The following is a 24,745-nucleotide window of genomic DNA, read 5'->3' on the forward strand; positions in this document are numbered from 1 at the left end:
GTTTGAGAGCCTTGGTTCCTCCATCTAGTGGAATCTTTAAACTCTAGCACATTGTAGCAGTTGAGCGCCAGTAGCTTACTTTTGTGCTTCTAAATGGATACTGAGTGCAGATTGGCAAGGTGATTCGGTTATTAAGAAAACTGTACTCAATGAGTACTTTACCTCTCACATTGTGACCTCTTAAATGTACGATTATAATTTTTGGATTTTACTTAGAGTCAAGTATCAGACTCATGAGACTATTTTATAAACTGCCATGATACAGCAAAATCCCATTTATTCAAAATGCAAACATACTGTGTGTCTTTGTGCTGTATGCTTGACTCTGCAAAGTAATTGACGGACTAGCTAATACCAGAGATTCAGGTACAAGACGTCCAGGACATCATCAGGTCAAAAACATAGCCCTGTCTCTTACAGCTTCTCCATTGGTCCTATACAGGAGGATTGGTGACCTAGTGACAGTGACCCTGTGGCCCTCCGGAATTTTGAAGTGCCTTCTGAATCATAGATGAAAAATTTAACTTGAGACACTTTTTTCTATTTGTTCAGAATCTGTTATCCATTGAGTAGTTTGATGGAACTGAGTTAATCAGAAGACCCCAGCTGTTCTCTGGGTAAGCCAGGCTGTGCTGTATCTGGCAGTCGGGAGAGAGGTAAGCCCATGGCGGAGGTCCCCTTCAAAGCTGAGCATCCCAGTGCGAACCTGTGGTTCTTTGACTAGACCTGGGGCGGAGGCCTCCACCGCCGCCCGTGGTGTCAGCGCCCGTGCTCCCCTCCCCACCCCACCATCGGGTGAGCAGCCCCCGAGTGGCTGCGTTAGGGGTCTGGAGCTGCATCACCCTCACCCAGCATTGTGCCACACTGGAGCCTGGTCCTGGCACCGTCCTCAGGACTCCTGCCCAAGGGCCCACGGCAAGACAGACTTAGGCTGTGGGGAAGTCTCCCCGGCAGCCCCGAGAGCCATGTCATGACCCACAGAAGCCAGGCTCCTGAGTTGGAGGGAGGTCCCTCTTCCTCTGTGCCTTGACCCCTTGGGGGATGCCTTTGGTCACCTGTCCCTTTCTGTCTCCGAGTGGAATAGCCATCGCTCCCCCCCTTGACACTTTTCTCTGTTCACGTGTTTGCTCTCAATCTGCAGAGTTAGTTTGTGAAAAAGGCATTTCATTGGGCATTTGAGGAAAATCTGATGCCCAGGCTCCTCATTGACATAGCACTCAACTCACACCAGTAGTGTAGGCAACTGATAAATGAGCAGCAGCTTACAGAGTAGACGTAGTTCTCCTTGGGTAGAACATACCCATTTTGCTCGTGGTTAGAATTTATAATTTTGCTAAAGATGTAATTTACTAAAACTTAAAGTCATGTTCTCACAGTGAGTCAGTTGTCTTGAGGGTTAATCTGATTTATAAGTAATACTGATAGACATATTTTCTTACATCTGAGCTGAAATAAATGCATGTTTCTAGCATATGTAATATAAAAACTCCAGAGGATAAGTTTACATTTAACAAGATGTTGTTTTCTATTTTTGGATTTCTTATTATTTTCCCCTTTTTTTGGTGGTAGGGGTTTAGGGGGAAGCATAATATTTGTATAAAGAACTGTCACCCCAGAGTGACATTTATTTTCCAAGGTGACATTGAGCTCTCTGTTGGTTTCATACGGTGTTTGTGTGCTGTGCGCCTAGGTTCAAGGCCTGCGGATTTGAGGAAAATCAAAGTTCTTGTGGTTTTTTTTTTAATTTGGTTTTCATGTACATTCTTTTAAATGTCAATTATTTTGCTGAATTTGAGTAAAGTGAGACCCGTTGGATAGTACCCTGGACGCCTGATGGTGTTGCCGAGTTCTGGTCTGTTTCTTCGTGATCTATGAGACCCTTCATTCAGAAGGGCGCCTGTAGAGACCGGCGGCTCTGCCTGAGCAGCTGTTGAAGCGCTTTAAGGAGGTTTACTGCTGCCGGCGCTGCTTAGCCAGACATACCTACTGTACCTTAACCTCAGGATCGGTGTCTGTGGCGCAGGAAGCCCTCCCTGGCCTCTCTACGTTTTTGAGTTGGAACCGTGATAATCCACCCGGAAACAACTACAGGCAGAGAACATGGATCACTTCTTGTGTCTGATTCCTCTGATTGGGGATCAGCGTGCTTAGTAAGGCCACGTTGTTAATCCTCAGTTCTTCTATATTCTTGACATCTGACCACCAGCAAAAGCAAGGACCCCAGAGGTCAGAGCAGTGGCGAGAGCAGAAGCAGTTCGTGGGCGTCCGCTGGACGCCGGGGCCGCGCCGCGAGGCCTCCTCTCCCTGACCACCCCCCCCCGCCCCCCACCCCGTGCCTGCCACTGGGTGGCCTCGACCCTGGCCTCCCGGGTCTCCTCTGTCTGACTGCAGAGCCCCTTGTCCTGGCTCCCGTCGGCATCGGTGCAAGTGCAGCACCTTGTCGGAGCTCAGGCCCGGCAGGTCCAGGCGGGTGTGTTCCACCCTGACTTTGACCCCAAGAGGTTGAGGAGGAGGCGCGACCCCCCAAGCTGTGCTTCCTCGCAGCCGAGGTCACGCTCTCCACAGTCTGCTCTTCCACTTATCAGAGGGTGCCCTCGGGGTCCCTCGCGCCTGCGCAGAAGCACTTGACTGCGTGGCTGGCTAGGTCTCCTGCACCCCGGCTTCCTGACCTTTATGGGCCTTGACTGTGCGGACTGTGCTCGGGTTCCCTGGTTGCCTTAAGGCCTGTAAGTGCGGGCCCTTCAGAGCCGCGGCAGCAGGCAGGAGGGGCGGGCCCTCCACGAGTGGGCGTGTCCTGCCAAAGCCTTCCGGTGTCTGTCCTCATGCCCGAGTGGGCTCCGGAGGGCCGGAGAGGATGTTTGCTGGAGCTGGGGCTGGATGGAGACCTGATGGAAGGGGCGGGCGGCGTGTGGTTGGCACACTTCATGCGCTCCCACTGGAAAAACCGGAAGGGAATGTTGAAATAGAACGTTGGCGTTAGGTCAGCAGGCAAATCAAAATTCCCACAGGTTGGTCACCCGGGCCCCCAGGTCTTCAGCCAGCATTCGGGGAGTCTGCAGAGGAAGGTGAGTGTGGTGGCATCACATTCATCTAAAGCGCGATGGTTGGTTTTCCACAAAGTGGCAGGTTTGATCAAGTTGACTGCTTTTCGTTAAAGGCACAAAGACTCCGTAAGAAACAGCCTTGGGATGTCACAGGGAGGGGGCCAGTTGCTGTGCTGTATTCTGTTTGCTGCTCCATCTGGGGGCTGCACGATGTCTGCATACAGTATGGAGGGGGAAAGGGCATCAGTACCAAACAATAACCTTTTTTCTACAACATCCAAAACTGGTATGAGGCTCTGTTATCTACAGATGGTGATTGGTTAAACTATTTTCATAGAACAATTCTGTTTTTATTCACTTTCTGGTAACTTCTGTAGGCCCTGGTTCAAGGACTTAGCATTGCGTCTCATGTACATCTTTTTCTTAAATGTTCTTTGCCGTTTCTGGAATTGTCCTTGGTTTTTCCTTAGCTCATAGATCATAGATGCAGAAATATTATAGTATTTAAGGCATCCGCATCAAGCATCAAATGGCTTTGCATCCAGAAAAACATTTAACAATAACTCAGTTTGAAGCACCAAGCATGTGTAACATGGCTCTATAAAATATAATAAACGCATAATATTGTTAAGCTTTTTAATGCCTGTGGTTCTTGTTTGTTCCTCAATCTCTAAGCCACCTCTTTTCCTGAGTTTCATTACACAGTACAGCTGGCCGTAAGCTCCCGCTTGGTCTGACGGCTGCCTCAGCTGCCCAGGGCAGATCCTTGTGGGTTTCCCTCTGGCACAGGAATGGGAACTCCTAGGATTCAATCTTTCTTGTGTTATGAAATGCTTTCATAACATAACCTCAGCTCCAAGATGGACTAATGGACCAGAAGGAGTTTAAATGAGAACCTCACCCACTTTTTTTTTTTTTTTTTTTAAGAATTCAGAACCTTTAAGACCCAGAGCATGGTTTCAGGCCTTAGTAAACAGCAACATTATTATAATTTGTCGTTTTTCTTTTTTTGGTTTTTTTTTTTTTGGCCATGTGGGATCCTGGTTCCCAGACCAGGGGTCGAACCTGTGCCCCCTGCAGTGGAAGCGTGGAGTCTTAACCACTGGACCGCCAGGGAAATCCCTTCACCCACTTTTTTTTTTTTTTTTTTTTTTTTGCGGTACGCGGGCCTTTCACTGTTGTGGCCTCTCCCGTTGCGGGGCACAGGCTCTGGACACACAGGCTCAGCGGCCATGGCTCACGGGCCCAGCCGCTCCGCGGCATGTGGGATCCTCCCGGACAGGGGCACGAACCCGTGTTCCATGCATCGGCAGGCGGACTCTCAACCACTGCGCCACCAGGGAAGCCCCACCCACTTTTTAGAAAGCACAGCCAAATGAAATTCTCATGCACTTGGGTCCATGACCCTCACTCAGTGTTAGTTCTGGAAGCTTCTGTGCCAAAAAGAAAAGCTTACTAACACTGAGATAGACTCTAACACTTGGTCAATATATTGAGAGCTAGATAGGATTTAGGGACTGGGGAACGAAATACTCCCCCACCCTCGCCCAGCTAGGCTCCTGTGGCTGATGCACTGCAGATCAAGGTTTATTATTACCCCTTAACTCATGTGACTTTACCTCCTCTTTGTTAATGATGGAGGGGCTGCTGACGGAATGTGGCTGAGGGGGCACGTCCAGGCCCACATGAGGCCCAGACTGCTGAGTGAAGGGCCAAGGTCGAGCTGAGCCGAGGAGCAGCCATGGTGAAAAACTGCGCATCTTCAGGTTTGAGATGGGAAGGACCTCGGGTTGTTGGGGGCTTTGGTGTTGCTTTCTGTGGGCACCCCCAGATAACAGTGAGACCAGCGTCCTCTGCACGTGCCCGTACCTCCACCCGGCGAAAATACCATTTGTTGAGAGCTGTGCCCAGGACCGTGCCCGGCACTGTGAACACCATTTCAGTCATTCCTCCAAACTGCCCTTGGAGGAATTCCACAGATCACCCCACGCCATGGATGAGGGGCACCGGTGAAGGTTCGGGCAGCCGCAAGTCAAAACCCAGGCTACCTGGCTCCCAGTGGCACCCTGTTTGCCCCAGAACCCTCAGCCTGAGTTCATCTCCAACCCCCTTTCAAAGAAGCCCTGGTCCCTGTCTGTGGCGGATGCCATGGCCTCTGGGCTCCCAGCTAGGCAGCCTCTCCGGCTCTTAGAAGAGAGCATCTCCTGGTCTTGGATCGGGCTCTCCGGGCACTCCCACTGCCAGCAGTTTTTCAGCTCCTAGATCTGGCCCCAGCTGCCCCTCTCCGGCCTGCCATCACTGCCGTGCCAGGCTCCAGCGTGGGAGTTGTCACCACACCGGAACCTCCAGTGACTCCCTGCTCGTACCCGGTAAAACCCTAAGCCCCAGCCCCGAGCCCCGACCTACTTTTCCAGCCTCTCGCCTCCCTCTTGGAGTTCTTCATTTCCGAAGCTTACCTGTCCTTGAATTGCCAGGTGTATTCATTCAGCTGAGCACCAATGATGTGTCACGCTCCGTTTCAGGTGCTGATGGAACCGCACTAAGGGGACTAGGATTACATCTAGTAGAGGAGAGGGCAAGAGATGATAACAGATGAGTCTGGGGCGTGCTGTGAAAGAAAAGAGAGGGAGGGGCTGGGGAGGAAGGGTGTGCCTGCCTGGCCGGAAGCGACCTGGTCCAAGCCGCCTCTCTTCCATCACCTTCTGCAGTGTTGCTTATGTACCGGATCCCCCGAGTGTCCCCGGAGCTGGTGGCCAGAGACCCTCTCCAGCTCTGCCCACCACTCCCCCGCACCCCAGGCTCTGCCATAGCGAGTTCAGGCTCTGGTCCCAGGTCCCACGCTGGCTCGCACCTCCGGCTTTGGAGCAGCGCAGCCGTGGGGGGGCCGCGGGTGGGGCGGGGGTCGCGTCCGGGCTGGTTGGGGACAGGTGCACGTGTGCGCGGCGTCGAGGTTCCAGGACCCCGAAAGCCAGCTCCCCTGGAGACGCCTGGCCGTTTCAGGAGCCCGAGCGCCGTGGGGAGCTTAGGGACCCTCCGCCTCGGCACCCCACGGCCCCCCGTGCCCGCCGCGGACACCCTGCCGGGGGTGAGGGGGCTCACTCATCCTCCAGCGGCCCCTCGGTGCAGCCTGCAGCTGAGCCCCGGGCCTGCAGGTGGACCCCAACCCGGGCCAGGGGGAGGGGACACGGTGGTTGGAAAGGCCTTGGCATTCGGCCAACACGAAGGGCACATGACCTTGGGACTGTTGACCTTGGGCCTCTGGAGCTTCGTCTTCCTCGACAGAAGATGGGAGGCCTGCTGCACCGTGAGGGGGCGGCAGGGGGACCAGGGGCCTGCCTCGGAGAGTCCTGGAGGACGAGGCACCCGCCCTCCAGGGGCCAAAGGGAGGAGGGGAGTGGGCGCTCTGCTGGCCCCCAGAAGAGGCCGGGAGGTGGGGGAGGGGGTCATCTGAGCAAGGCCTGGGGCTGGGAGGGCTCCTGGCACACGCCCAGACCACCAGGGAGAGGGTGGTGCCTGCCCATGGAGGGTGGGGCAGGGGGAGCAGCGGCCCCAGGAGGCCTGGCCACCTTGGCTGAAGTCAGGACCTGTATCGGGAGGGTGGGAGACGCTGAGGCTTCAGCGAGGGGGGCGTGGGAGCCCCTGGCCAACGCTGCTTTGTCTCCCTCACCCTCGTTCCATGGGCCAGGGGGCTGGGCTGCTCGCCGTCCCTCCCCCTCCCCCCACAGCCCCGCTCTGCTGCAGTCACCCCCTTCTAGTGCCAGGCCACCTGCTCCCCACCGCCCCTGATGACCGCAGCGTCTGTCCTAGGATGGCCCACCCCCGTCTGGCCTGTCTGTTCCTTGGCTTCTTCCTCCTGATGACCCCACCCCTGAATGCCACTGCCACGACTGCCCCCAAATTGCCTTGTCTTCACTGACACCTGCCTCCTCCAGTCTGTCCCTGGGCGTCCTGCTCTCTGATTGCCACTCCTGCCTCTCAGACTGCAGGCTGCCAGCAGATCACCTGTCGCCATTCGGCCACCCGACCCCATGTCCCGGCTTCACTCTCTCCTGCATCCTTGCCTTCCCTCCCTCTGCATAGGCGCAGCTCCCAGCAGCCTTAGCTAGTGTGCCCTGGTCACGGTGGACACTGCATCCCCCAGGGAGCCCGGGTGGGTGCCATGAGGTCAGGGTCTGGGCACCAACGCAGCAAGGGAGTTGAGACCAAGGCTCACAGCGTGGGTGCTGGCCTGTCTCCTGTGCCTCTGCTACCTGAACTGCCACTCCAACTGCAGAACTTGACAGAGTCGGCCGCCAGGAGTCGATGGGGCGGGTAGGGTGGGAGCCCAGGCTGATCCTGGCTCCTGTGAAGCTCCCGCCGGTCGGTGGAGGACGGCCGGTCACCGTGAGGGCTGTGGGCCCATAGCGCCTGGGGCTCTGGCCTTGGGACCCTGGACAGGGCCGCCCCCTCCGCCCCCGCTGGTGTCCTCTGTTGGGCTCTTGGGAGCATTAAAGGGTGTGTGTGTGCAAAGGGCTGATCCGTTGCTCCTGCAGTCACAAGAGCCCGCCCCCCATGGGGGGAGCCATGAAGGCCCCAGCTCTGTGTGGGGTGAGGGGCTTTTGACCAGGAGAATTGATTAAATAAGTGAAGGCGGGCCAGGTCAGGCCAGTGAGGGCAATGTCAGGAGGAGGGGCATGCTTTGTTCACTCCTGTGCCTGGGGCCCAAAGGGATAAAAAAGGAAAAGGAGAGAGGCGTGAGGGGGCACAGGGAGGAGGATGCACTTCCCCACGGCCGGCCTCCCGTGCTGCAGAAGTCGGGGAAAACGGTTTGGTGGGTTGACTCGGGGTTTCCCTCAAACTGCATGGGGGCTTCACCTGTCTCCCTTCATTCCCCAGTGGCCCTGCCCACCTGCCGCTGGCACCCTCCCTTCCCAGCCTGGAACTGCCCTTTGGCTCAGATGCCCCCACCCAGGCTTGCCTCCTCTGGCCCAGTGTAGCCCACTCACCTCACAGCCTCCTGGGGGTCTTTAAGGCATGACCCAGATCACCCCCCACCCCGGGCCAAACCTGCCGGCTCCTTACCGGGTCGTGATGCATTTGGCTACAAATGACAGAGAAACCAAGGAAGAGTGTGTGACTGGCCTTCCCCAGGTCAGGTTGGTTCGGTGGCCCACCAAGGCCACGGGGCCAGCTCTATCCCCACTGCACCTGCAGGCATCCTGTCCCCATTTCATCAGTAAAAGGGGGGAGGGTCAGAGGGCAAGGGATGTGTCACAGCTGCGTGTGTCCCTTTCACAAAGCTTTCTCAGAAGCCCCAGCCACAGCTTTCATCTCACTGGCAGGATGTGGGACCCATGGCCACCTCTAGCTGCAAGGGAGTCTGGAAAGGTGTTTTTGTTCTGGACACACTGAAGCACAGAACAAACTGGGATTCTAGGCACCTGGAGCGTCTGCCACGCCACCCTTCCTTCCCGTCCACCCTCCCAGGCCTTGGCTAAATCTGCCCCCTCAGCTCCAGCCTCACTGTCCCTCTGTGGCCTGGTCAGCTGTTGCCCTTCCTCCAAGACTGTTCAGCTGTCCCCGCCTAGTTACTGTCCCAAGCGTAGCTGAAAGAATAAAGTAAGGAATGGTCACCCGATGAAAGGCCATGCAACTGTTAACAAAAACATGGCCAACTGGAACACACTGATAAGGAAAGATGTCTGTCGTGGGTTGAATTGAGTCCCCTGAACAGACATGTTGAGGTCCTCACCCCAGGTGCCTGTGAATGTGACCTCATCTGGAAACGGTCTTTGCAGGTGTTATTCGTTAGGTCATGCAGGAGTAGGTGGGCCCTTAAGCCAACGCCTGGTGTCCTTATAAAAAGAGAAGACAGGGAATTCCCTGGCCGTCCAGTGGTCAGGATGCCCGCTTTCACTGCCGGGGGTCCGGGTTCTATCCCTGGTTGGGGAACTAAGATCCTGCAAGCCGCGCGGTTCCGGGGTGGGGCTGGGGAGAGAAGACGGAGACCCACAGGGGAAAAGGGCACATGGAGATGGAGGCAGACACTGGAGCAATGTGCTTACAAGCCAAGGATTGCTGGCCACCAGGTGCTGGGAGAGGCCAGGAAAGATTCTCCCTCAGAACCTCCAGAAGGAACCAACACTGCTGACACCTGAATTTCACACTTCCGGCCTCCAGAATTTAAGAGAATAAATGTCTCTTGTTTTAGCCACACAATCTGTGGGCTGTTGTTATGGCAGCCCTGGGAAACTGCTACAATCTCCAAGATAATTGTCAACTGAAAAAAGCAAAGAACAGAACGGTCGGTACCTGGGCCGTGCTTTGCGGGAGCGTGGATGTTCCCACGTGCCGGCACTCGGCTGGGACGCGCTGGGAGGGGTGCCCGGCTGGGATGAGGCGGGGACCCGGGTTTTCTCTTCGCAGCATAGCCTGGGTTCCGTTTGCATTTTTTACTTTGTACCATGTTAATATAGTATTCATTGCAAATAAAACAAGTAAAAATTCAAATCAGGGAGAAAATAAAATGTCAAAAAATCCATACAAACTCTACACCTCTCCCAACCCCTCCTCCCGCCTGAGTTTTTGGTAACATTTAACCATCGCAGCATGGGCGGGAGTGGGGGACCCTGGCCTTTAGCAATTGCCTGGTTTCTTTCAGAGGGAAGAGAAGTGAGAGAGAGGCCAGAGGAACCTCACTGGGGAAGGAGCTGCTGCCTGGGACCTGGGGGTCAAGGGGAACACCACTGGGTTAACAGAGCCTGTGACGTGTCGTCTGAGGACACCCTGCCTGGGGTCACCAGCCAGCCCCTTCCCGCCCTCCTGTCCCCGGAAGCTGCAGATAAGCCTGACGTCACAGGCTGATGCTGGGGATTCAACGGGGTGTGAAGGCACAGGAGAGCTGGCCCCTCCTGGAGCGGAAGCTGGGCCCTCCCTCCTGCCCTCCTCTGCAGGCGGGCGGGGGCTTCTGACTCAGTAGTTGGAAGGAGAGTCCAGGCTGGTAGCTGTGGAGACTCAGCATGTCCAGGATTAACTGCAGGAGGCTGGGCAGAAGTGGGGGTGGGCAGACGTGAAGACACTCCTTTGGTAAGCGAGGCCTCCTCCAGGAAGCCCTCTCGGACCACTTAGGTTGGGCTAGGTCTAACCTCAGAGGGATAGGTCCATTCGCCCTTCAGGGCTCCACTCAGACCTCCCTCCTCCGGGAGGCCGAGTCTGGCCTCAGCTAGTGTCCCCTGAGCCCTCCCACCTCAGTACTTCTTAGAACTCCTAGCACACGTCGCCTGCCCTGCCCAGCTGGAGGATGGCCGGGGACCGGGCCTCCCATCACCCGGTCACAACAGACACGGAGAAGCGCTTGCTGCCTGGCTGAGACTGTGCTCAGCCTGTTTGTGAGCTTTACTCCTTTAATCCTCACGCCTCCATTAGCCCCATTTTGTAGATGAGGAAACCGAGCGTCTGGAGGTACCCCCTAGCTGGCCCAGGTCAGGCAGACAACCACCATGCTGGCCCCTCTGACTCCAGTGTCGGGGTGGGACTGAGACCTCTTCCTCTATGATACACAAAGCCCCATTGTCTTAAAAAAACAAAGAACACTTTATTCCCTTGGCGGTTTCTGTACAATGATGCCACGTGTACAAGGTGGGAGTCCTGTCCTTCCTTGAGCACAGCCTGCCTCCTGGGAGAGCTTATCACTTTGCCCAAGAGGCTGAGCGCCACTCGGGGCAAAGGAGGCCACAGTCACCTGCAACTTGTGCAAAAGCATCCTCCTCCCACCCATTCTCACGGCCATGATGTACTGGATGCGCCCGGGCTGCCCTGAGCTCACACCACAGCCCTGCTTCTAGTGACAGCCCCTGGAGCCTCAGATGCCCCTGGAGCGTGCGCTCAGATGCCCTTCGGCCTGGAGGGGCCCAAACTGGCAGTACCTGTGCCCACTTACAGGCCCTGCGATGATTCACAGGGACACGAAGCATTGAGATTGTCCGGGAAGGACACCATTTCCTGGGGAACCCTGGTGTCGGTTCCTGGCCGTTGGTAGTGGGCCAGAGCCCCAGACATCCGCTGACCCACGTCCCCATTTTACGGATGGGCAGCCTGAAGCCCAGAGGGTGAAAAGACTTCTCCTTGCCATGGCTGTATTTACCTCTTGAGATCTCCCCTCCCACTGACCTGTGCCCGCTCCCCCACCCCAGCCCCTAGGCCAATACGGAGCTTCCAGAAGGTCTCATGGCTTCTTAGTGGTCCCCCAGATTACCCTCCAGTGGGAGCGTCAGGGGTAGGGGTATTCCCAGCCTTGCCACATGGAGAAGCTGGGGTGCACTGGCAGAAGATTCAGTTCTATGACACCAGGAGCCCCTGAACGGCCTCTCTGTCCCTAACACAGACTGGACAGGTGGCCAAGAAGTGTTCCGAGAGCTCCGCCAGGTGGAGGATTTGCAGCGTTAGCGAGTCGCTGGCAAGCTCATGGGTGGGTCATCAGAGACCCCATGGTGGTGTGGCTGGGATCCCAGGAAAGGGCTGGAGTGTTGGCTGGGTTTCTGGAAGACTCCAAGTAACAGTGCCAGGCTGGGTGCCACAGGGGCATCACCTCTGAGCTTCCTGACTGTACAACGCGGGTATGAGGATCCCCATTTCACAGAGGAGAAAACCGAGGATGTCAAATTTGTGGCCAGGGTCACCCAGCTCAGGCGTGGAATTCAACCCAGGTCTGATGGAGCCCACAGCCCACGGGGTCTGGGAGTGCGGTGCAGGGCGGTCGGTGTCGGGGCCCCAATTTATGTCTAGGCTGCGTTTTGGAAAAGCGGCCCCGGGAGAGGTCGGGCCCTCGGGTGCCGGGGGCCCGGGCGTCACAGGCTGGAGGGCTGGGCCAAGGCGGGCCCCGCCGGGGCGGCGGGCACAGCATCGCCCTCGGGCCGGGCCTCCTCGCCGCGGGCGTAGCTGAGCACCACCGTGACGGTGGCGAAGGTGGCGGCGTTGACGGGGAAGGCGCGCAGCAGCGTGGAGGCCAGCCCGCGCGTGAAGACGCGCCAGCCCTCGGCGCGGTAGCTCTGGCGCACGCAGTCGAGGATGCCCCGGTAGCGTGGGGCGCCCCGCATCCCGTCAGCCTGCAGCCGCGACTTGACCACATCCAAGGGGTAGGTGGAGAGCCAAGACGCGATGCCCGATGTGCCACCCGCCAGCAGCAGCTTGGGCACCAGCAGGCGGTCGCCTGGCTCGCAGCCCAGCGCGCGCGTCAGCGTGTCGTAGGTGAGGAAGTAGACGCCGAAGCTGGGGGTCTCGCGCAGCAGCGTGGACACCATGCCCCGGTTGACGCCGCGCAGGCCCTCCCGCCGGTAGACCTGCGCCAGGCAGTCCAGGGGCCCACGGTAGGTGCGGGCCGGCCCCGCCTCCTGCAGCTGCAGCCGCGTCTTGGCCAGCTCCATGGGGCAGCAGATGACACACTGGATGGCGCCCGCCGCCGCGCCCGCCAGGAACTGGTTCAGCGGCGAGTCCCGGCCCAGGGCCCGGAGGGTGTTGCCCTGCACGCCGAACACCACCGCGTTGATGAAGGTGAGCCCCAGGAGGGGCGAGCCCAGGCCGCGGTACAGGCCCAGCACCTGCGGGGTGCACAGAGACGCGTCAGGGGCGCTCCCGCTTGGAGTCTGGGGTTGCCCAAGCCCACCTCTCCAGGGACCCTCCATGCAGCTGGCAGCTGCCCCAGCCCACCCTAGCGGTACACGAGGATCAAGCAGAATTTTAGTAGAACCGAAGCCCTCCATCTGAGAGGCCTGGGCACTTGCACCCTGCCATTCGCAAAGCCTGGATTTGCCCAACAGTTGCCCCGAAGCCTCTTTTTCCAGCTCTGTGGCCTGCGGACGGCAGCATCCCAGAGGCTGGTTCCCCGCCACACCCCCACCAGCCCCAGGCCACTCACGCTTTCCTGCTTGATGATGGCCTGGAAGCAGTGCAAGGTCCCTCGGTACTGGGGCTTCTCCATGCTCTGGACCTGGAGCCGCACCTGGAAGGAGGGCCCGGTGAAAGGCGGGCTAGTGGAGCCAGAACGCCCAGCTCCCCGGGGCCAGCACTCAGGACACCCGGGGAGGCTCTCGCCAGGAGGCCCGAGGCCAGACCCAGGAGGCAGGGAGCCAAGGAGCTTTCTATGGCTTTAGGAGTTCCAGGGTGGGGCAGGGCTGGGTGTCTGTGCCTCCTTAGGGAAGGCTATCAGTGGGCAGTCACAGGGACAGCCAGCTGCAGAGGGGCAGGGGTCCTCAAGACCCCTGCTTCACTGTCTCTGCACCATGTAGCGACAGTGGGGCATGAGACATCTCTCGAGACCTCCCCACCCTCCCGGTAGCAAATCGTGGCCGATGCCAAAGGGGCTCAGGATCTAACATCCCACCACGCACTCCCTGCATCAGGGGCTGGCAGCACGCAGTGGGCACTGAAAGTGAGGAGCCTCGGGCCTCGTGGGCCTTCCGCTTGGTTTCTGCCAGTGTCCCCCGGTGAGGGCAGTGGTCATGAGTTAGTAAAGCGGTGACAGGAGAGCAGCTGGCAGCCTCCTTGGGGACCGTGTCAGCAACTCTGGGGCCTGGGGGATCAGGCTGCACTGCCCTTGGAGCCCAGCGGGCCAGAGCCTCACTGTGAAAGCGTCCTTTGTTGACCGAGGGCTTATCTCTGTCCTTGATACGCAGGCCCCGCAGTGCAGAGCAGGAGCACGTTTCCTGAACTCCGAATCCGTGTCACGCGGGTCGGGGTGAGCTAGCTTAGGTCCCATTCCGGGAGCTGGTCCCCGGCTCTGACTCAGAGATTATCACCATTACAGGCAGAATCACTGGCCGAAGTGGGTTTGGTCACTCCCATTTCAAAGGTGGGAAGACAGGCTCAGAGATGTTTTGCAACTCGGTCAAGGCTGTCCACTCCGGGGACGTGAGTGGCTGTGTTGGTCGGGTCCAGGGTGGGGTAGGGGTGCTGGCGAATGCACTTACAGGAAATGTTTTGTAAGGAAAAAAAGAATACCATCTCGGCACACGAGGACCTCAACCAACAGCTGGCAGCCACTGCTCCGAGAGGCAGCTGACCGCCGAGGGCACCCTGTGACGTTCACCCCAGCACCCCGCCCCGCCCTGGATGCCAACTCAGAGGAGAAAAGCACAACCACTCGACGAACTTGGAAAACATATTAACACCACGAGCTCTGTTTCAGGTTGTTTCTGTGATGGGAGGCTCTTCATTTTCCCTTCAATGTTCTGGGGTCTCTGGGGGACTGTCTCTTCCTCCTGTGGTCCCCTGACACTGGCACCAAGAGGGCTGTGTCAGCAGACGTGATGTGAAACGGAGCTCTTCCCTCTGAGGGCTGGACTTTCAGACACCCCATCTTTTAAGTCTTGACAGGATCTCATTTGAGGACTGACGGGCCCACCCCTGGGAAAGTGGTCATTCACACACAAGCCCCAGAGGCTCCCAGCTCCCCGACAGGGCTGGGAGACCCCACATGATCTCCTGATCCAGAGGGGGCTGATTTTTCTCAGCCAGCCCCCAGGGCTCCCACCCCAGGATCTGGGCTGGGCCCAAGCTCACCTCACACCCTCCCTGTCCCTAGCTGGGGAGGGAACTCTGGGGCATGGGGGGTGGGGAGGGGCGTGGCAGGGTGGGGTCCAGGCCCAGGGTCTGATTGGGTGGGGAGGGGAGGGGAACGACAGAGAAGAGAAGCGTTGGGTTCACCTGGTCTGTACTTACTAGCGCTCTCCGGGGTGAGGCTTACGCTCATCTACAACAAAGTTACATTTTGCTATGGATGGAGACAGCCCCTAGCTCAGAAAGTAAAGGCGGTTAAAGCAACACAAAATTTCAACATCACATCCAGGCAGGGACCCCCGAGGCCAGCCCCCAGCCTCCCCGCCCCCTCCCCTGCCCGGGCCGGCTGTTCCCTGGTGAAAGAGGGCTCAGACACGGTGTCCCTGGTCACTGTTACATCCAGTGACACAGGACAGAAAATGGCCTTCCCACAGAAACATGTGCGAAGGCGGTGTGTCTGCGGACAGCGGCTGCGGTTCTGGGTGCAACAGAGGAAAACCAAACTTTGGACTGAGATTTCAGCTCCAAAGACCTGGAGGAACAAACTGCCAATGTCGTGGCCATAAGACAGCGTGGATGGACATGGAACACGGGTGTCCCTGCACGCATTCCGGAGCCCAGGTCCAAGTTCATGAGGTTCAAGAAGAGGTAAAACAGACCACGGATGAGAAGTTAGGATGGTGGCCGCCTGGAAAAGGGGAGGGCGGAGGTGTTAGGAGGGGAGGGGGGCTTCGGGGGGACAGGCCTCGTTTCTTCTCCCAGGTGTGTGCTTCACAGTGATTCATAGATTCGTACACAGAGCACGTGTGCACATTTCTCCGTGTGTGACACTTCAATTAAAACAACCACCACAGAGCTATGAAGTAAATCCCACCTTTGCCAAAAGCAAGCAATATATGTGGGCCTGTGTACATGTCTGTTTTTGGTAGAAATCATTAACAAGGTTTGGGGGAAAGGTTACATAAAAGACTGTTGTTTTTTGTTTTTGTTTTCTTTTTAGTTTATATGTCTCTGTTATGGTGAACATTTTTTATGACCTACATTACTTTTGTAATAGCCAACCAAAAAAATGTGTATGTACCCGATGATTAAAAGACATCAAAAAAAAATCACATTTCCCAATTTTCTTTGACTGAGAATGCTTAACTTTTATAATGGAAAACAGTCGGTAAAAAAAAAAAAAAGGCCATTGGTGATAGAGCATTAAATCAAACTAAATGAGTGTCTCTAGAATCAGCACAATTTAATAGTATCTGAGCCCATGGGTGGGACAAGAGTGTCAGTGGTGATTGCTGGGGGTGGGTTTTCTCCCCCTTCAGAATAAAAAGCTTGGCTTTTTTTTTTTTTAAGAAGGAAACAATGTAAATATTTTAATAAAAACAATCCCACAGGGCCTCCCTGGTGGCGCAGTGGTTGAGAGTCCGCCTGCCGATGCAGGGGATACGGGTTCGTGCCCCGGTCTGGGAGGATCCCATATGCCGCGGAGCGGCTGGGCCCGTGAGCCATGGCCGCTGGGCCTGCGCATCCGGAGCCTGTGCTCCGCAACGGGAGAGGCCACAACAGTGAGAGGCCCGCATACCGCAAAAAAAAAAAAAAAAAAAAAAAAAAAAAAAAAAAAAAAAACAATCCCACAGCATTTATTGTCATCTGGTAATATCATAAAGGTGAGCAAAACAATACGAATAAATGCTTTAGAACTACACTCCTAACAAAGGGCACCTAAAAAAACTGTATTGCCTTCTCAACAATTTTTCACTTCACTGATCATTTCTAGCTGGAGACACTTTCGAGCACAGTAATGTTATCTCCTTTTCGCGAGATCCGACTCAGTTGTTTTCTTGACTTTGTTTTAGAATGAATCTCTTCTGCATCATCTAATACGAGGTTCATATACTCATCAAAACCGATGATACAGCCCTCTATCTGCATATTCACTTGCTCATAAAGTCACACCTGAGTCCGAGATCTATTTTGCAGCCTCGGAAGATGAGATCGATGGGCTGCACCATCACCTCTGCACGTTCCGGCCCCAGTACGCCATGGTGGAAGCTCACAAAGACCACACTACCCCGCACACCGAAAGCTTGGCGTTTTAAAGACAGCATTGCCCAGATGTGATGCTGGCGGGCCACGGTGGCAAAAACACAGTTCCAAATGGATCTCCTCAGAGCCCACCCTCCAGGTGCCAGGTAAGGTGGGGGGAGAGGGGTGTCCCGGGGGCAGGAGCCCAGCGGGGCAGAGGCTCCTGTGCTCCGATTACTGCCGGGGGTGCTGGTCATGGTTCAGAAGGTCCGAGGGAGCTAGAGACGCCAAAGCAAAGTGCCCCCCGGCCTGGCGGGCCTGACTGAGGGGCCGGGGGCGGGGCGCTGCAGAAGGCCTGGCCAGGCCTGGCTGAGTCCTAGCTCAGAGAGGCCTCTGCAAAGCTGGGCTGAAGAAGTGAATCGGAGACACTTCCTGGCTGGATGCAGCTCTGAGAGGCATTCACAGCACATGAACACGCGATAGAAACACAGCATGACGTGGACCCTGCCTGGCTGTCCTGGGTTGCTCTGGCCCGTGGGCAGGCTCCGGGGGGTGGCCAGCTGGGCAGACACCGGCAGCCGTGCGGACAGGCTGCCCCAGCACCTCACTCTCCACAGGCCCATATGGGGGCTCAGGGGCTGCTGAGTGGCCAGAAAGCCTGGCCTTCCCAACTCCTCCCCAGATTCGCTGAGTGGCTTGGAAGGAATTCCACGCCCTTCGGAACGAGCATCTCCCCCAGCACAGACTACACTGTGGGGCACCGGCCCAAAGGCCTCAGGAATCTTGCCAACCCCTCGCTGTGCAGGTCACAACAGCTGGCCCACAGGTAAAGTGACTGGCCCACAGTCCCATGGCAGATCAGCTGGGCAGGGGGCCCGGAGCTGCACAAGGCCCAGGGACAGACTTTTTTTTTTTTTTTGCGGGGGCGGTGGGGGGAGACTTCGCTGAGTGGCTTGGGGCATCTGAGTTCCCCGACCCGGGATTGAACCTGGGCCCTCAGCAGTGAAAGCGGGGAGTCCTAACCACTGGACCACCAGGGAATTCCCGGGACAGACCTTTTTAAAGTCAGAGCCAGTGCATAAGGCAGGGCCCTCACGCCTGTGCTGGAGAAAACCCCTGCCCTAGTTCACAGGACTTGTTCTCAGCCCCGGAACACCTGGGCTCCTGAAGGAAGCGGAGACAGGGAGTCCTCTCAAACCCTCCTCGGGATGACGTCCTGCCTGGGCTCTGCCCTCGCCCCCCTGGGAAGAGATGCCAAGTTCAGTGTTCACAGCGGGACACCAGGTCTGGCCTAGTGCCTGCTGCTGGCAGCTCACCAGGCTCCCAGGGGAAGCCGGCCAGGAAGGGTCCTGACTTGGCGATAGCTGAAGGACCAAAAAACCTCAGAAACAGGGGGGAAATCTTATTTGGGAATTTCCAACCGGGTGCGCGGACTTCCTTGGTTTCCGTTGAGGCGCCGGAGGACCTGGGGCCCGACGGCATGCCGAGGTGTGGGCTCGTGGAGGGGGACCCGGGCGCCGGCCCCGGGGCCATGCTCTGGAACCACCAGCGCCCTACAGGTGCACACCAGCCCTCGGGAAACGACCGCTCAGTTTCTCAGCCCTGATCACCACCGCTCTGTGAAGATCACGGTCACGGGAAGGCTGACAAGGTTTGATTTTTCTGTATTTCTGTATTTTCTCTCTGAACTTTCTTTTTCAGGAAGCTGTCTGGAGGAGTTCTGCGTAAAGACAGGGTGGGTGCCCCTTGCTCCGGGTGGGAGGAAACCTGCCCTTCGGCCCCTCGGTCCCAGCTGGCCAAGCCCCAGGATGGACTTCCAAGTTCAGCCCCAGCTGGGAGACTGTAGGGACAAACCTGGGAAGATAGGCCAACTCGGCCCTGTGGACAAGCTGCCTCTCACCTGGGCAGCAGGGAGAAGAACCCTGACTCCACCTTCCTTCTAGAACCTGTGGGAGGACCTTGGAAGGGCTCCCAAGGTGGTGCCCGGAAAGGGGGGGGGGGTCCAGCCACCAGGACGCTGCAAGCCACCCTCCAATGTCTGCGCCTCCACGAGGGCCTGAGAATAAAACCTCGACGAGAGACTCACCTTGACCGTGTCAAATGGGTGTCCCACCAGTACACCGGCCACACCTGGAGGGAGAAAGGAGGACGTGTGACCCAGATGCCTCAGAAACTGCAGCGTGGGGCACGGTTCTGGCAAGGACATGCCTGGCACATCCCGGGAGCCCCTTAATCCTCCGCGTGAGGGTAAGTGAAGGTGACCGCCCCGAGGTCAGGCCAGGACCTGGCCAGCTCAGAGCTGGTGACCCTCCCTCCGCCCTGCTGCTCACTGCAGGTGACAACAGAAGCTCCCCCTTGGGAGGCTGCATGTGCCATTTCTAAGATGCTCACATCACTCCAGATACCTGGCACGGTTGGGGGCTCGAGGGGCTCTGGACTTGGGGCCGGCCCCTCGCCCAGAGGGGCACTCCTGGCCCGGGAAGTGCTGACCCAGGACCTGAGGCGTTCATGGTCGGTTATGTACCGGTCCAGGACCTGTCCGAATCCAGCCCCCCTCAGAGGACAAAGGCTCCCCCTTCAAATGGCCCACAAGCACCTGTCAGAGTCCTGCGTGCTGTGTGGGTTACAAACATCCCTGTGAGTCGGGCAGTCTTGTTACTCTGCTTCATGGAAGAAGTGGGGCTCAGTGAGTTTGGGTAACTGCTGCACTGACTCCCATGCTTTCCTCCCTAGAATTTCATGTGTGTACATCTTACAGTTCTTTTTTTTTTTTTTTGCTATATTTAAATGTATAATTAAATATAGCAATTAAACAGGCTAACATTTGTTGAGTAACAAACAGTAACGTTTCTACCTTCTGGTTACAGTTCTTAGTTTTGTCCGTGTATCAACTCTCTTTCTTATGTATGTAAAGAAAGGACCATTAGCCCGTTTTACAGATGAGGAAACTGAGGCATAGGAAAGTAATATGTCCATGCCACACAGCTAGGTAAGCGGTGGAGCCGAGATCTGGACCCAAACCTTCTGGCCCTGGAGCCGCCCTCCTTAACCACTCAGAGCTAGCTCCCTGACAGAGCTGGTTAGCATGTTCGTGGATGCCCAGAAGTCAACGGGAGTTATTACGCTTCTTCATAAATTGTATTTTTTAAAAAATTTATTTATTTATTACTATTATTATTATTACTTTTTGGCTGCACCACACAGCATGTGGGATCTTAGTTCCCCGACCAGGGATTGAACCCGTGCTCCCTGCACCGGAAGCGTGGAGTCTTAACCACTGGACTGCCAGGGAAGTCCCCCATAAATTGTATTTTTAATCCTTGTATAATGTCCTCTTCATCTTGCTTAATGCTTCGGACCTTAAAATCCACTTTGTTTGATACTAGCTTTGCCAGTCCTGCTTTGTTTTTGGTCACGTGTGTCTGGTATAGTTTTGTCCAGTTCCTAATTTTCAACCTTGTCTTGCTGCTTTGTTTTAGTTGTCCCACAAACAATCTACAGCTGGGTTTTGGTTCTACTCTGGCCTGCAGCAGTCTCAGATTTTGCCAAGACAAGAGATCTGACATGATTCCGTCTTATTTTATGGGCATGATCTATGTACTTTCTTTCCTTTCCACATATTTGCTGGTTCAGGCAAACTACTATTTATCCCCTTTCTGCTTGTTAATTTGTAAGTTCAGCTAAGAGTTACTTCTGCTTTTGAACACTCATAATCCTTATGTAGAAAGAACCATCCCTGCCACGGGGTGAGAGTAGGAGGCTCCCTCTGCCCTCCACTGCCCCACCCTACACCCACGAGGGTTCCCACCCTGCCAGCTTCTACTGATCTCCACCTACAAACGCCACGAGACTCGAGGCTATTCCTTCTCCTCTTCACCTCTCCCGCCATCTCGGGGTCTCTACTCCGAGCGCTGGAGCCTTTCTTGACTATGGCCCTTAGTTGTAACACGTGGGAGACATGCCCTCTGAATTCCTGCTCGTCTGCAAAATCTGTTTCTTTAACGCCATTAGGGAAAACAGTCCTGTGCTCTGGTGAGAATTCCGGGCCCAGGCCATTAAGGGCGGCAATGTCCCAGAATCTTCCGGTTTCCAGTGCTGCAGATGAGAAATCTGTTGTCAGCGTGTCTGTTCTCCTTTATCAATAATCTATTTATTCTATGAAGAAGCCACTGAGATTTTATCTGTAGATTTCCGGAATGTCACCAGGAGATACCAAGGGTGTGTCTTTTTTCTTTAAAAGAACCCAGCCTGGAACTCCCCCAGCGCAGACTAGCCTTTTCCTGATCAGAGAAAATTTCCTCTATTATCTATTCATCATACGCATCATCTCCAGACCTTTTTCCTCCCTCTGGGACCCCTAACATTCACAGGTGGGTGAAAAGACACCCCAAGCCTGTCTTTCCCCTCGAGACTTCCACCTCTGTGTTTCTGGTCTTTGAGACACACTTTGTTTTTATCACTTGAGATCTACCTTCTTTTTCATTTCATGTTTTGAATTTTCTTAATTTGAAAACCCTAGTTCTAGAACCTCCTTTCATGGGCTGTAACTGGATCTCCTCGGGTTCTGGAAACCTAACACTGCCTGGGGTGTGTTGCCTGGCCTTCCTTCTCTCTCCAGCCGTGCCCCCTGCAGCCAGGCCCAGCTGGGGCGGGGGTCCCCTTCCTGTGGGTAGATGCCCCCGCCTCTGGTCCCAGACTTGCCCAGGTGCCAGCAACAGCCTTCATCAGCCTGTGGGGTGGGAGAGGTGCCCCTCATCCCACCAAGGACTCCTAGAGCAGGCAGCTGCATTCCCATTTTCTCCCTTGATTTGAGTGCCCTCAGGCAAAGGGCTGGCCCTCCTCACCCCAAACATCTCCATCCACAGAAACAAGAGTCGGCTACGGGCCTGCCGCCATCAGGGCCTCCAGCCCCCCAAATCCTTATCCTTTTAACCTCCCAGTCACCTTGAGAGCCAGGAAGCCTGAGGGCCACCTCCCTGAGAGTGGCCTACAGTCACAGCAGCCAGAGTGGACCGTGTCTCCCAACTCCAAAGCCGGTGCCCACTGCCTTACATAAGCTGGTCTTTGAGGGGCAACCCCCACCCCATGACCCTCAAGGGCAGGAGGCAGGACCACTGTCCTGGAGGCGCCTGGCAGAAGTGGTGGGAAGGGACACCAGGATGACTGACCTGTCCCCACTATGCAGGGTCCCACTGCCTATGGTTGAATTGCTCTCCTCCCATCCATGCCTGCGGCAAGGGGACCCCCATTCAGAGCCCAAGGTCCGACCAGGAACTGACCCGTGGTGGGGGAGTGCAGGTGGGCATTGGGACCCTTCCACCCTGGGAGACCTCGGGGAAGCTGGCAATCAAGGTCCCACCCGCACCTCCCCGGAAGGCGAGGTTGAACACATGGCCCACACCCAGCCAGTCAGAGGTGATGTACTGTCCTTCCTCCGGGGAATCTGAATCAAGAGGCACCCCAGCTGCAGAAAGGCAGCCTTCATCTGCCCCAAGCCTCCAGGCCTTGAGGAACTCAAACCCCGAGTAGCCAGGCAACCTCTGGGGGCCAGGCCCCAAGGTAGGGGCGCCACCTGCGCAAGGTTCCTGGATGGACCCTCTGCTCTGGCCAGGCCGTGCCAGGGGCCCGGAAGGCAGGCCTGGGACACAATCCGGTCCCTGTCCTGTGGGCCGGCCCCTAGCGCCCGTGAGGCTGGGGGAAGGGAAGAGCATGGCAGCCTCTCTCCACTTCTGAGGGCCTAGGTTTCTCCTGGGTCAAATATACCAGGAGAGGGTCTCTTCTACCCTTTCCCGTCTCCGCTCACACAGTGCGGGAGAAGGTGGGCACCACCAGCCCCAGGCTTCCACCTGGATCCCGGCAGGGCAGTCGGTTTGGGGGCTGTGGAGTACCTACAGCTCTCCAGGGTGCTGGACCCTGGCCTTGCCCCAACCCTGGGGCCTGGACAGGATCTCTCGCAGGTGGGCTTGGCGAGGACGGGCAGAAGGCATTCCAGGCAGGGTCCTGGGTGAGCGAGAGCCCAGAGCGGCTTAACAAGTGTGTCTGGTGGGGATGGGCCTGGCCTTAGGATGAGTGTTCCCAGCCCAATCCCTGTGGATCCCAGGACGCCTGCGTGAATACAGAAGGAATCCTGCCCCTCTGGGGAAAAGAACCCACACTCCGCCCAGTGGAAAGAGGTTGGAAGGGGTGTTGGCCCTGGGACTGAGCCACCATTGGGGGTGGGTAGAGAAGGGTCTGGGGCCCAGGAGGAGCCGCCAGCCTGGTGGCAGGACACTCGGGGAGGTCCCTCGAGGTGGACAGGAAGAGCAGAGAGTGGAATGGGGATGGGGGGATTGAGAGCCACAGAGGCCAACCCCTCCTGTCTCCTCTGGCACCCCGGGCTTGGGAGAAATGCTCCCCAAATTACTGAAAGCTCTGGGGCCTGGAGGCCTGATTGGGTGACGGTCTGGGCCACTTTCTGGGCACATCCCCCGTCTCCACCAGCCCTCCTCTCGTGCAGAACAGGAAGCTAGCCCGCACTGGTTTAAATGCTAGACACTCTCCTCTTCCTCCAGGGTGCCCACGGCTGGCAGGTAGCTGAGAGCTTTACTAAAGACAACAGGGGCAGGTGCTGGCGAAGAGAAGCACCTGATGTCAGAGACTGGACGGGGCCTGGGGACACCCAGCCAGCGCTCTCCCGTGAAGCAGAGCCCCGCCCCTTCTCTCCACTCTGCCGAATCCCTGAGGGCTAAGCCCGGCTCCAAGTGAGTACCTGTTGAATAAATTAACTCTACAAGTAAAAGCAGAGAAACTAAAGGCCAGAGAGGCAAGTGCAGAGCCCGACGCCCAACGGTCAGGCCACAGCAGAGCCCGTACAGCACACTGACTCAGGTCCTCCCGGGGACACAGGACCCCAGCGCCGCGCCCCGGCTCCGGGGACACGCACGCGTGAGACCAAGGTCTAGCCGGGTGGAGTCTGACGCCCAGCAGTACCACGTAGGAAGGGGGTGGGGCGCCAAAGCGTGACTCGGTGCCTGGGGTCGTGCCGGCGCCTTTTACGCCATCTCCCTAAGGGCGTCGTCCAGTGGCCCCGGCCCCAGCCCCACCCAGACGGCTACGGGAGACGGGGTAGAGCCAGCTTCAAACTTTTTGGGTCGAGGGAGGGGACCCTGCTCCAGGTGGGCGCGGGCTGGGGGAGGGGGAGAGGGAAATGGGCTCGGGGCCTCGCCGTCCGCTGGCCTCGGGCGAGGAGGGCGGTGGGGCATCCTTCTGGCAGTCCCCTGGCAGCCACGGTACTGTCCCGGAGCGCCAGACCTCTCGTCCGAACGTGCCCTGAAGGACTTAAAAGACACCTGCCCTCGCGGACAGCGCGCTAGGCGCCCTCCCGGCTTGCCGTCAATTCACGCCCACGAGAATCCCGCGAGACAAGAGCACTGTTAACCCATTTTACAGACGAGGAATCCCCAGCCTCAGGATAAGCCACTGGGCCGAGAGCTCGCAGGTGCGCTGACCTCCCAACCCGGATGCCTCGCCCCGGCGGCCCGGCGTTCCCGGCCCCCGCACGCGCCCGGGCAGGACCCGCCCGCCTCCTTACCCCCAGCGCATCCAGCCAGAAAGTCGAGCGCCATTGCCGGGTCCTCGGTGAGGCCGCCTTTCCTCCTTGTCCTCTTTCTCTGGCCCCTCGCCGGGCTGGTGGCCGTCGAGGGCTCCCCCTGCCCTGCTGGGCCGGGACTCGGCCTGGCCGCCGCCTCCTGGCACGGAACACCGCGCAGGCTGGGGTCTGGCGGCGGCAAAGGCGGCTCAGCGCTCGACTCCTCGCCGGGCGCACGTCCTTCGCTGGCCGGCTCGCTGGCCCTTGCTGTCTGTCGCCCGCGCACCGCCCGTGGTGCCTCACCTCGGTCGGCGCGTCCGGCCCCTCGGACCTGCCGGCCGGGCTTGGGCGGGGCGCAGAGCTCAGCCAACGGGCGGGCGAGGCTCGGACAACACCCCGGGCCCTGCGCGCCGCCGCCGCGCTTCATTGGCTGGGCGGACCTGGGGCGGGCGGGGCGGGGCGGGAGGCACGTAACAGGCAGGCGGGCGGGCGGGGGAGCTGCGGAGGCGCTGCAGACAAAGAATGTGCTTCGTGCGCCCGCCCGCGCCGCCCCGGGCGGGAGACGAAGCCGGGTGTGTGC

General features: G+C 57.4%; 1 protein-coding gene across 6 annotated transcripts; it reads right to left on the reverse strand.

Annotated features, from left to right (window-relative positions):
* Nucleotides 1–10,592: 10,592 nt before the first annotated feature.
* SLC25A29 (solute carrier family 25 member 29) lies at nt 10,593–24,537 on the reverse strand. Of its 6 annotated transcripts, none has more exons than XM_082619733.1 (5): nt 24,169–24,537; nt 18,685–18,728; nt 14,739–14,809; nt 12,937–13,020; nt 10,593–12,619 (listed from the first exon to the last, which is right to left on the reverse strand). In XM_082619733.1, exons 4-5 carry the CDS (start codon nt 12,997–12,999, stop codon nt 11,870–11,872), a joined length of 813 nt encoding a protein of 270 aa, XP_082475859.1. In that variant the 5' UTR covers nt 13,000–13,020; nt 14,739–14,809; nt 18,685–18,728; nt 24,169–24,537; the 3' UTR covers nt 10,593–11,869. The 6 variants fall into 6 exon arrangements, with proteins under 6 accessions (XP_082475859.1, XP_082475857.1, XP_082475858.1 ...); XM_082619731.1 differs by having other exon boundaries at nt 12,937–14,294; XM_082619732.1 differs by having other exon boundaries at nt 13,988–14,809.
* Between the last annotated feature and the right edge of the window lie 208 nt (nt 24,538–24,745).

This window comes from Mesoplodon mirus (assembly GCF_964341445.2).
Source record: "Mesoplodon mirus genome assembly, chromosome: 4".
In the NCBI taxonomy this organism is placed as follows: domain Eukaryota; kingdom Metazoa; phylum Chordata; class Mammalia; order Artiodactyla; family Ziphiidae; genus Mesoplodon; species Mesoplodon mirus.

What these genes read in the sequence shown, in the direction of transcription:
- SLC25A29 (XM_082619728.1), bottom strand. Translation starts at nt 24,202, where the DNA reads ATGGCGCTCGACTTTCTGGCTGGATGCGCTGGGG. An exon ending in TCTGGCTGGATGCGCTGGGG is followed by an intron (nt 18,729 to 24,168) that starts GTAAGGAGGCGG and finishes TTCTCCCTCCAG; the next exon opens with GTGTGGCCGGTGTACTGGTG. An exon ending in CCATCATCAAGCAGGAAAGC is followed by an intron (nt 12,620 to 12,936) that starts GTGAGTGGCCTG and finishes TGCACCCCGCAG; the next exon opens with GTGCTGGGCCTGTACCGCGG.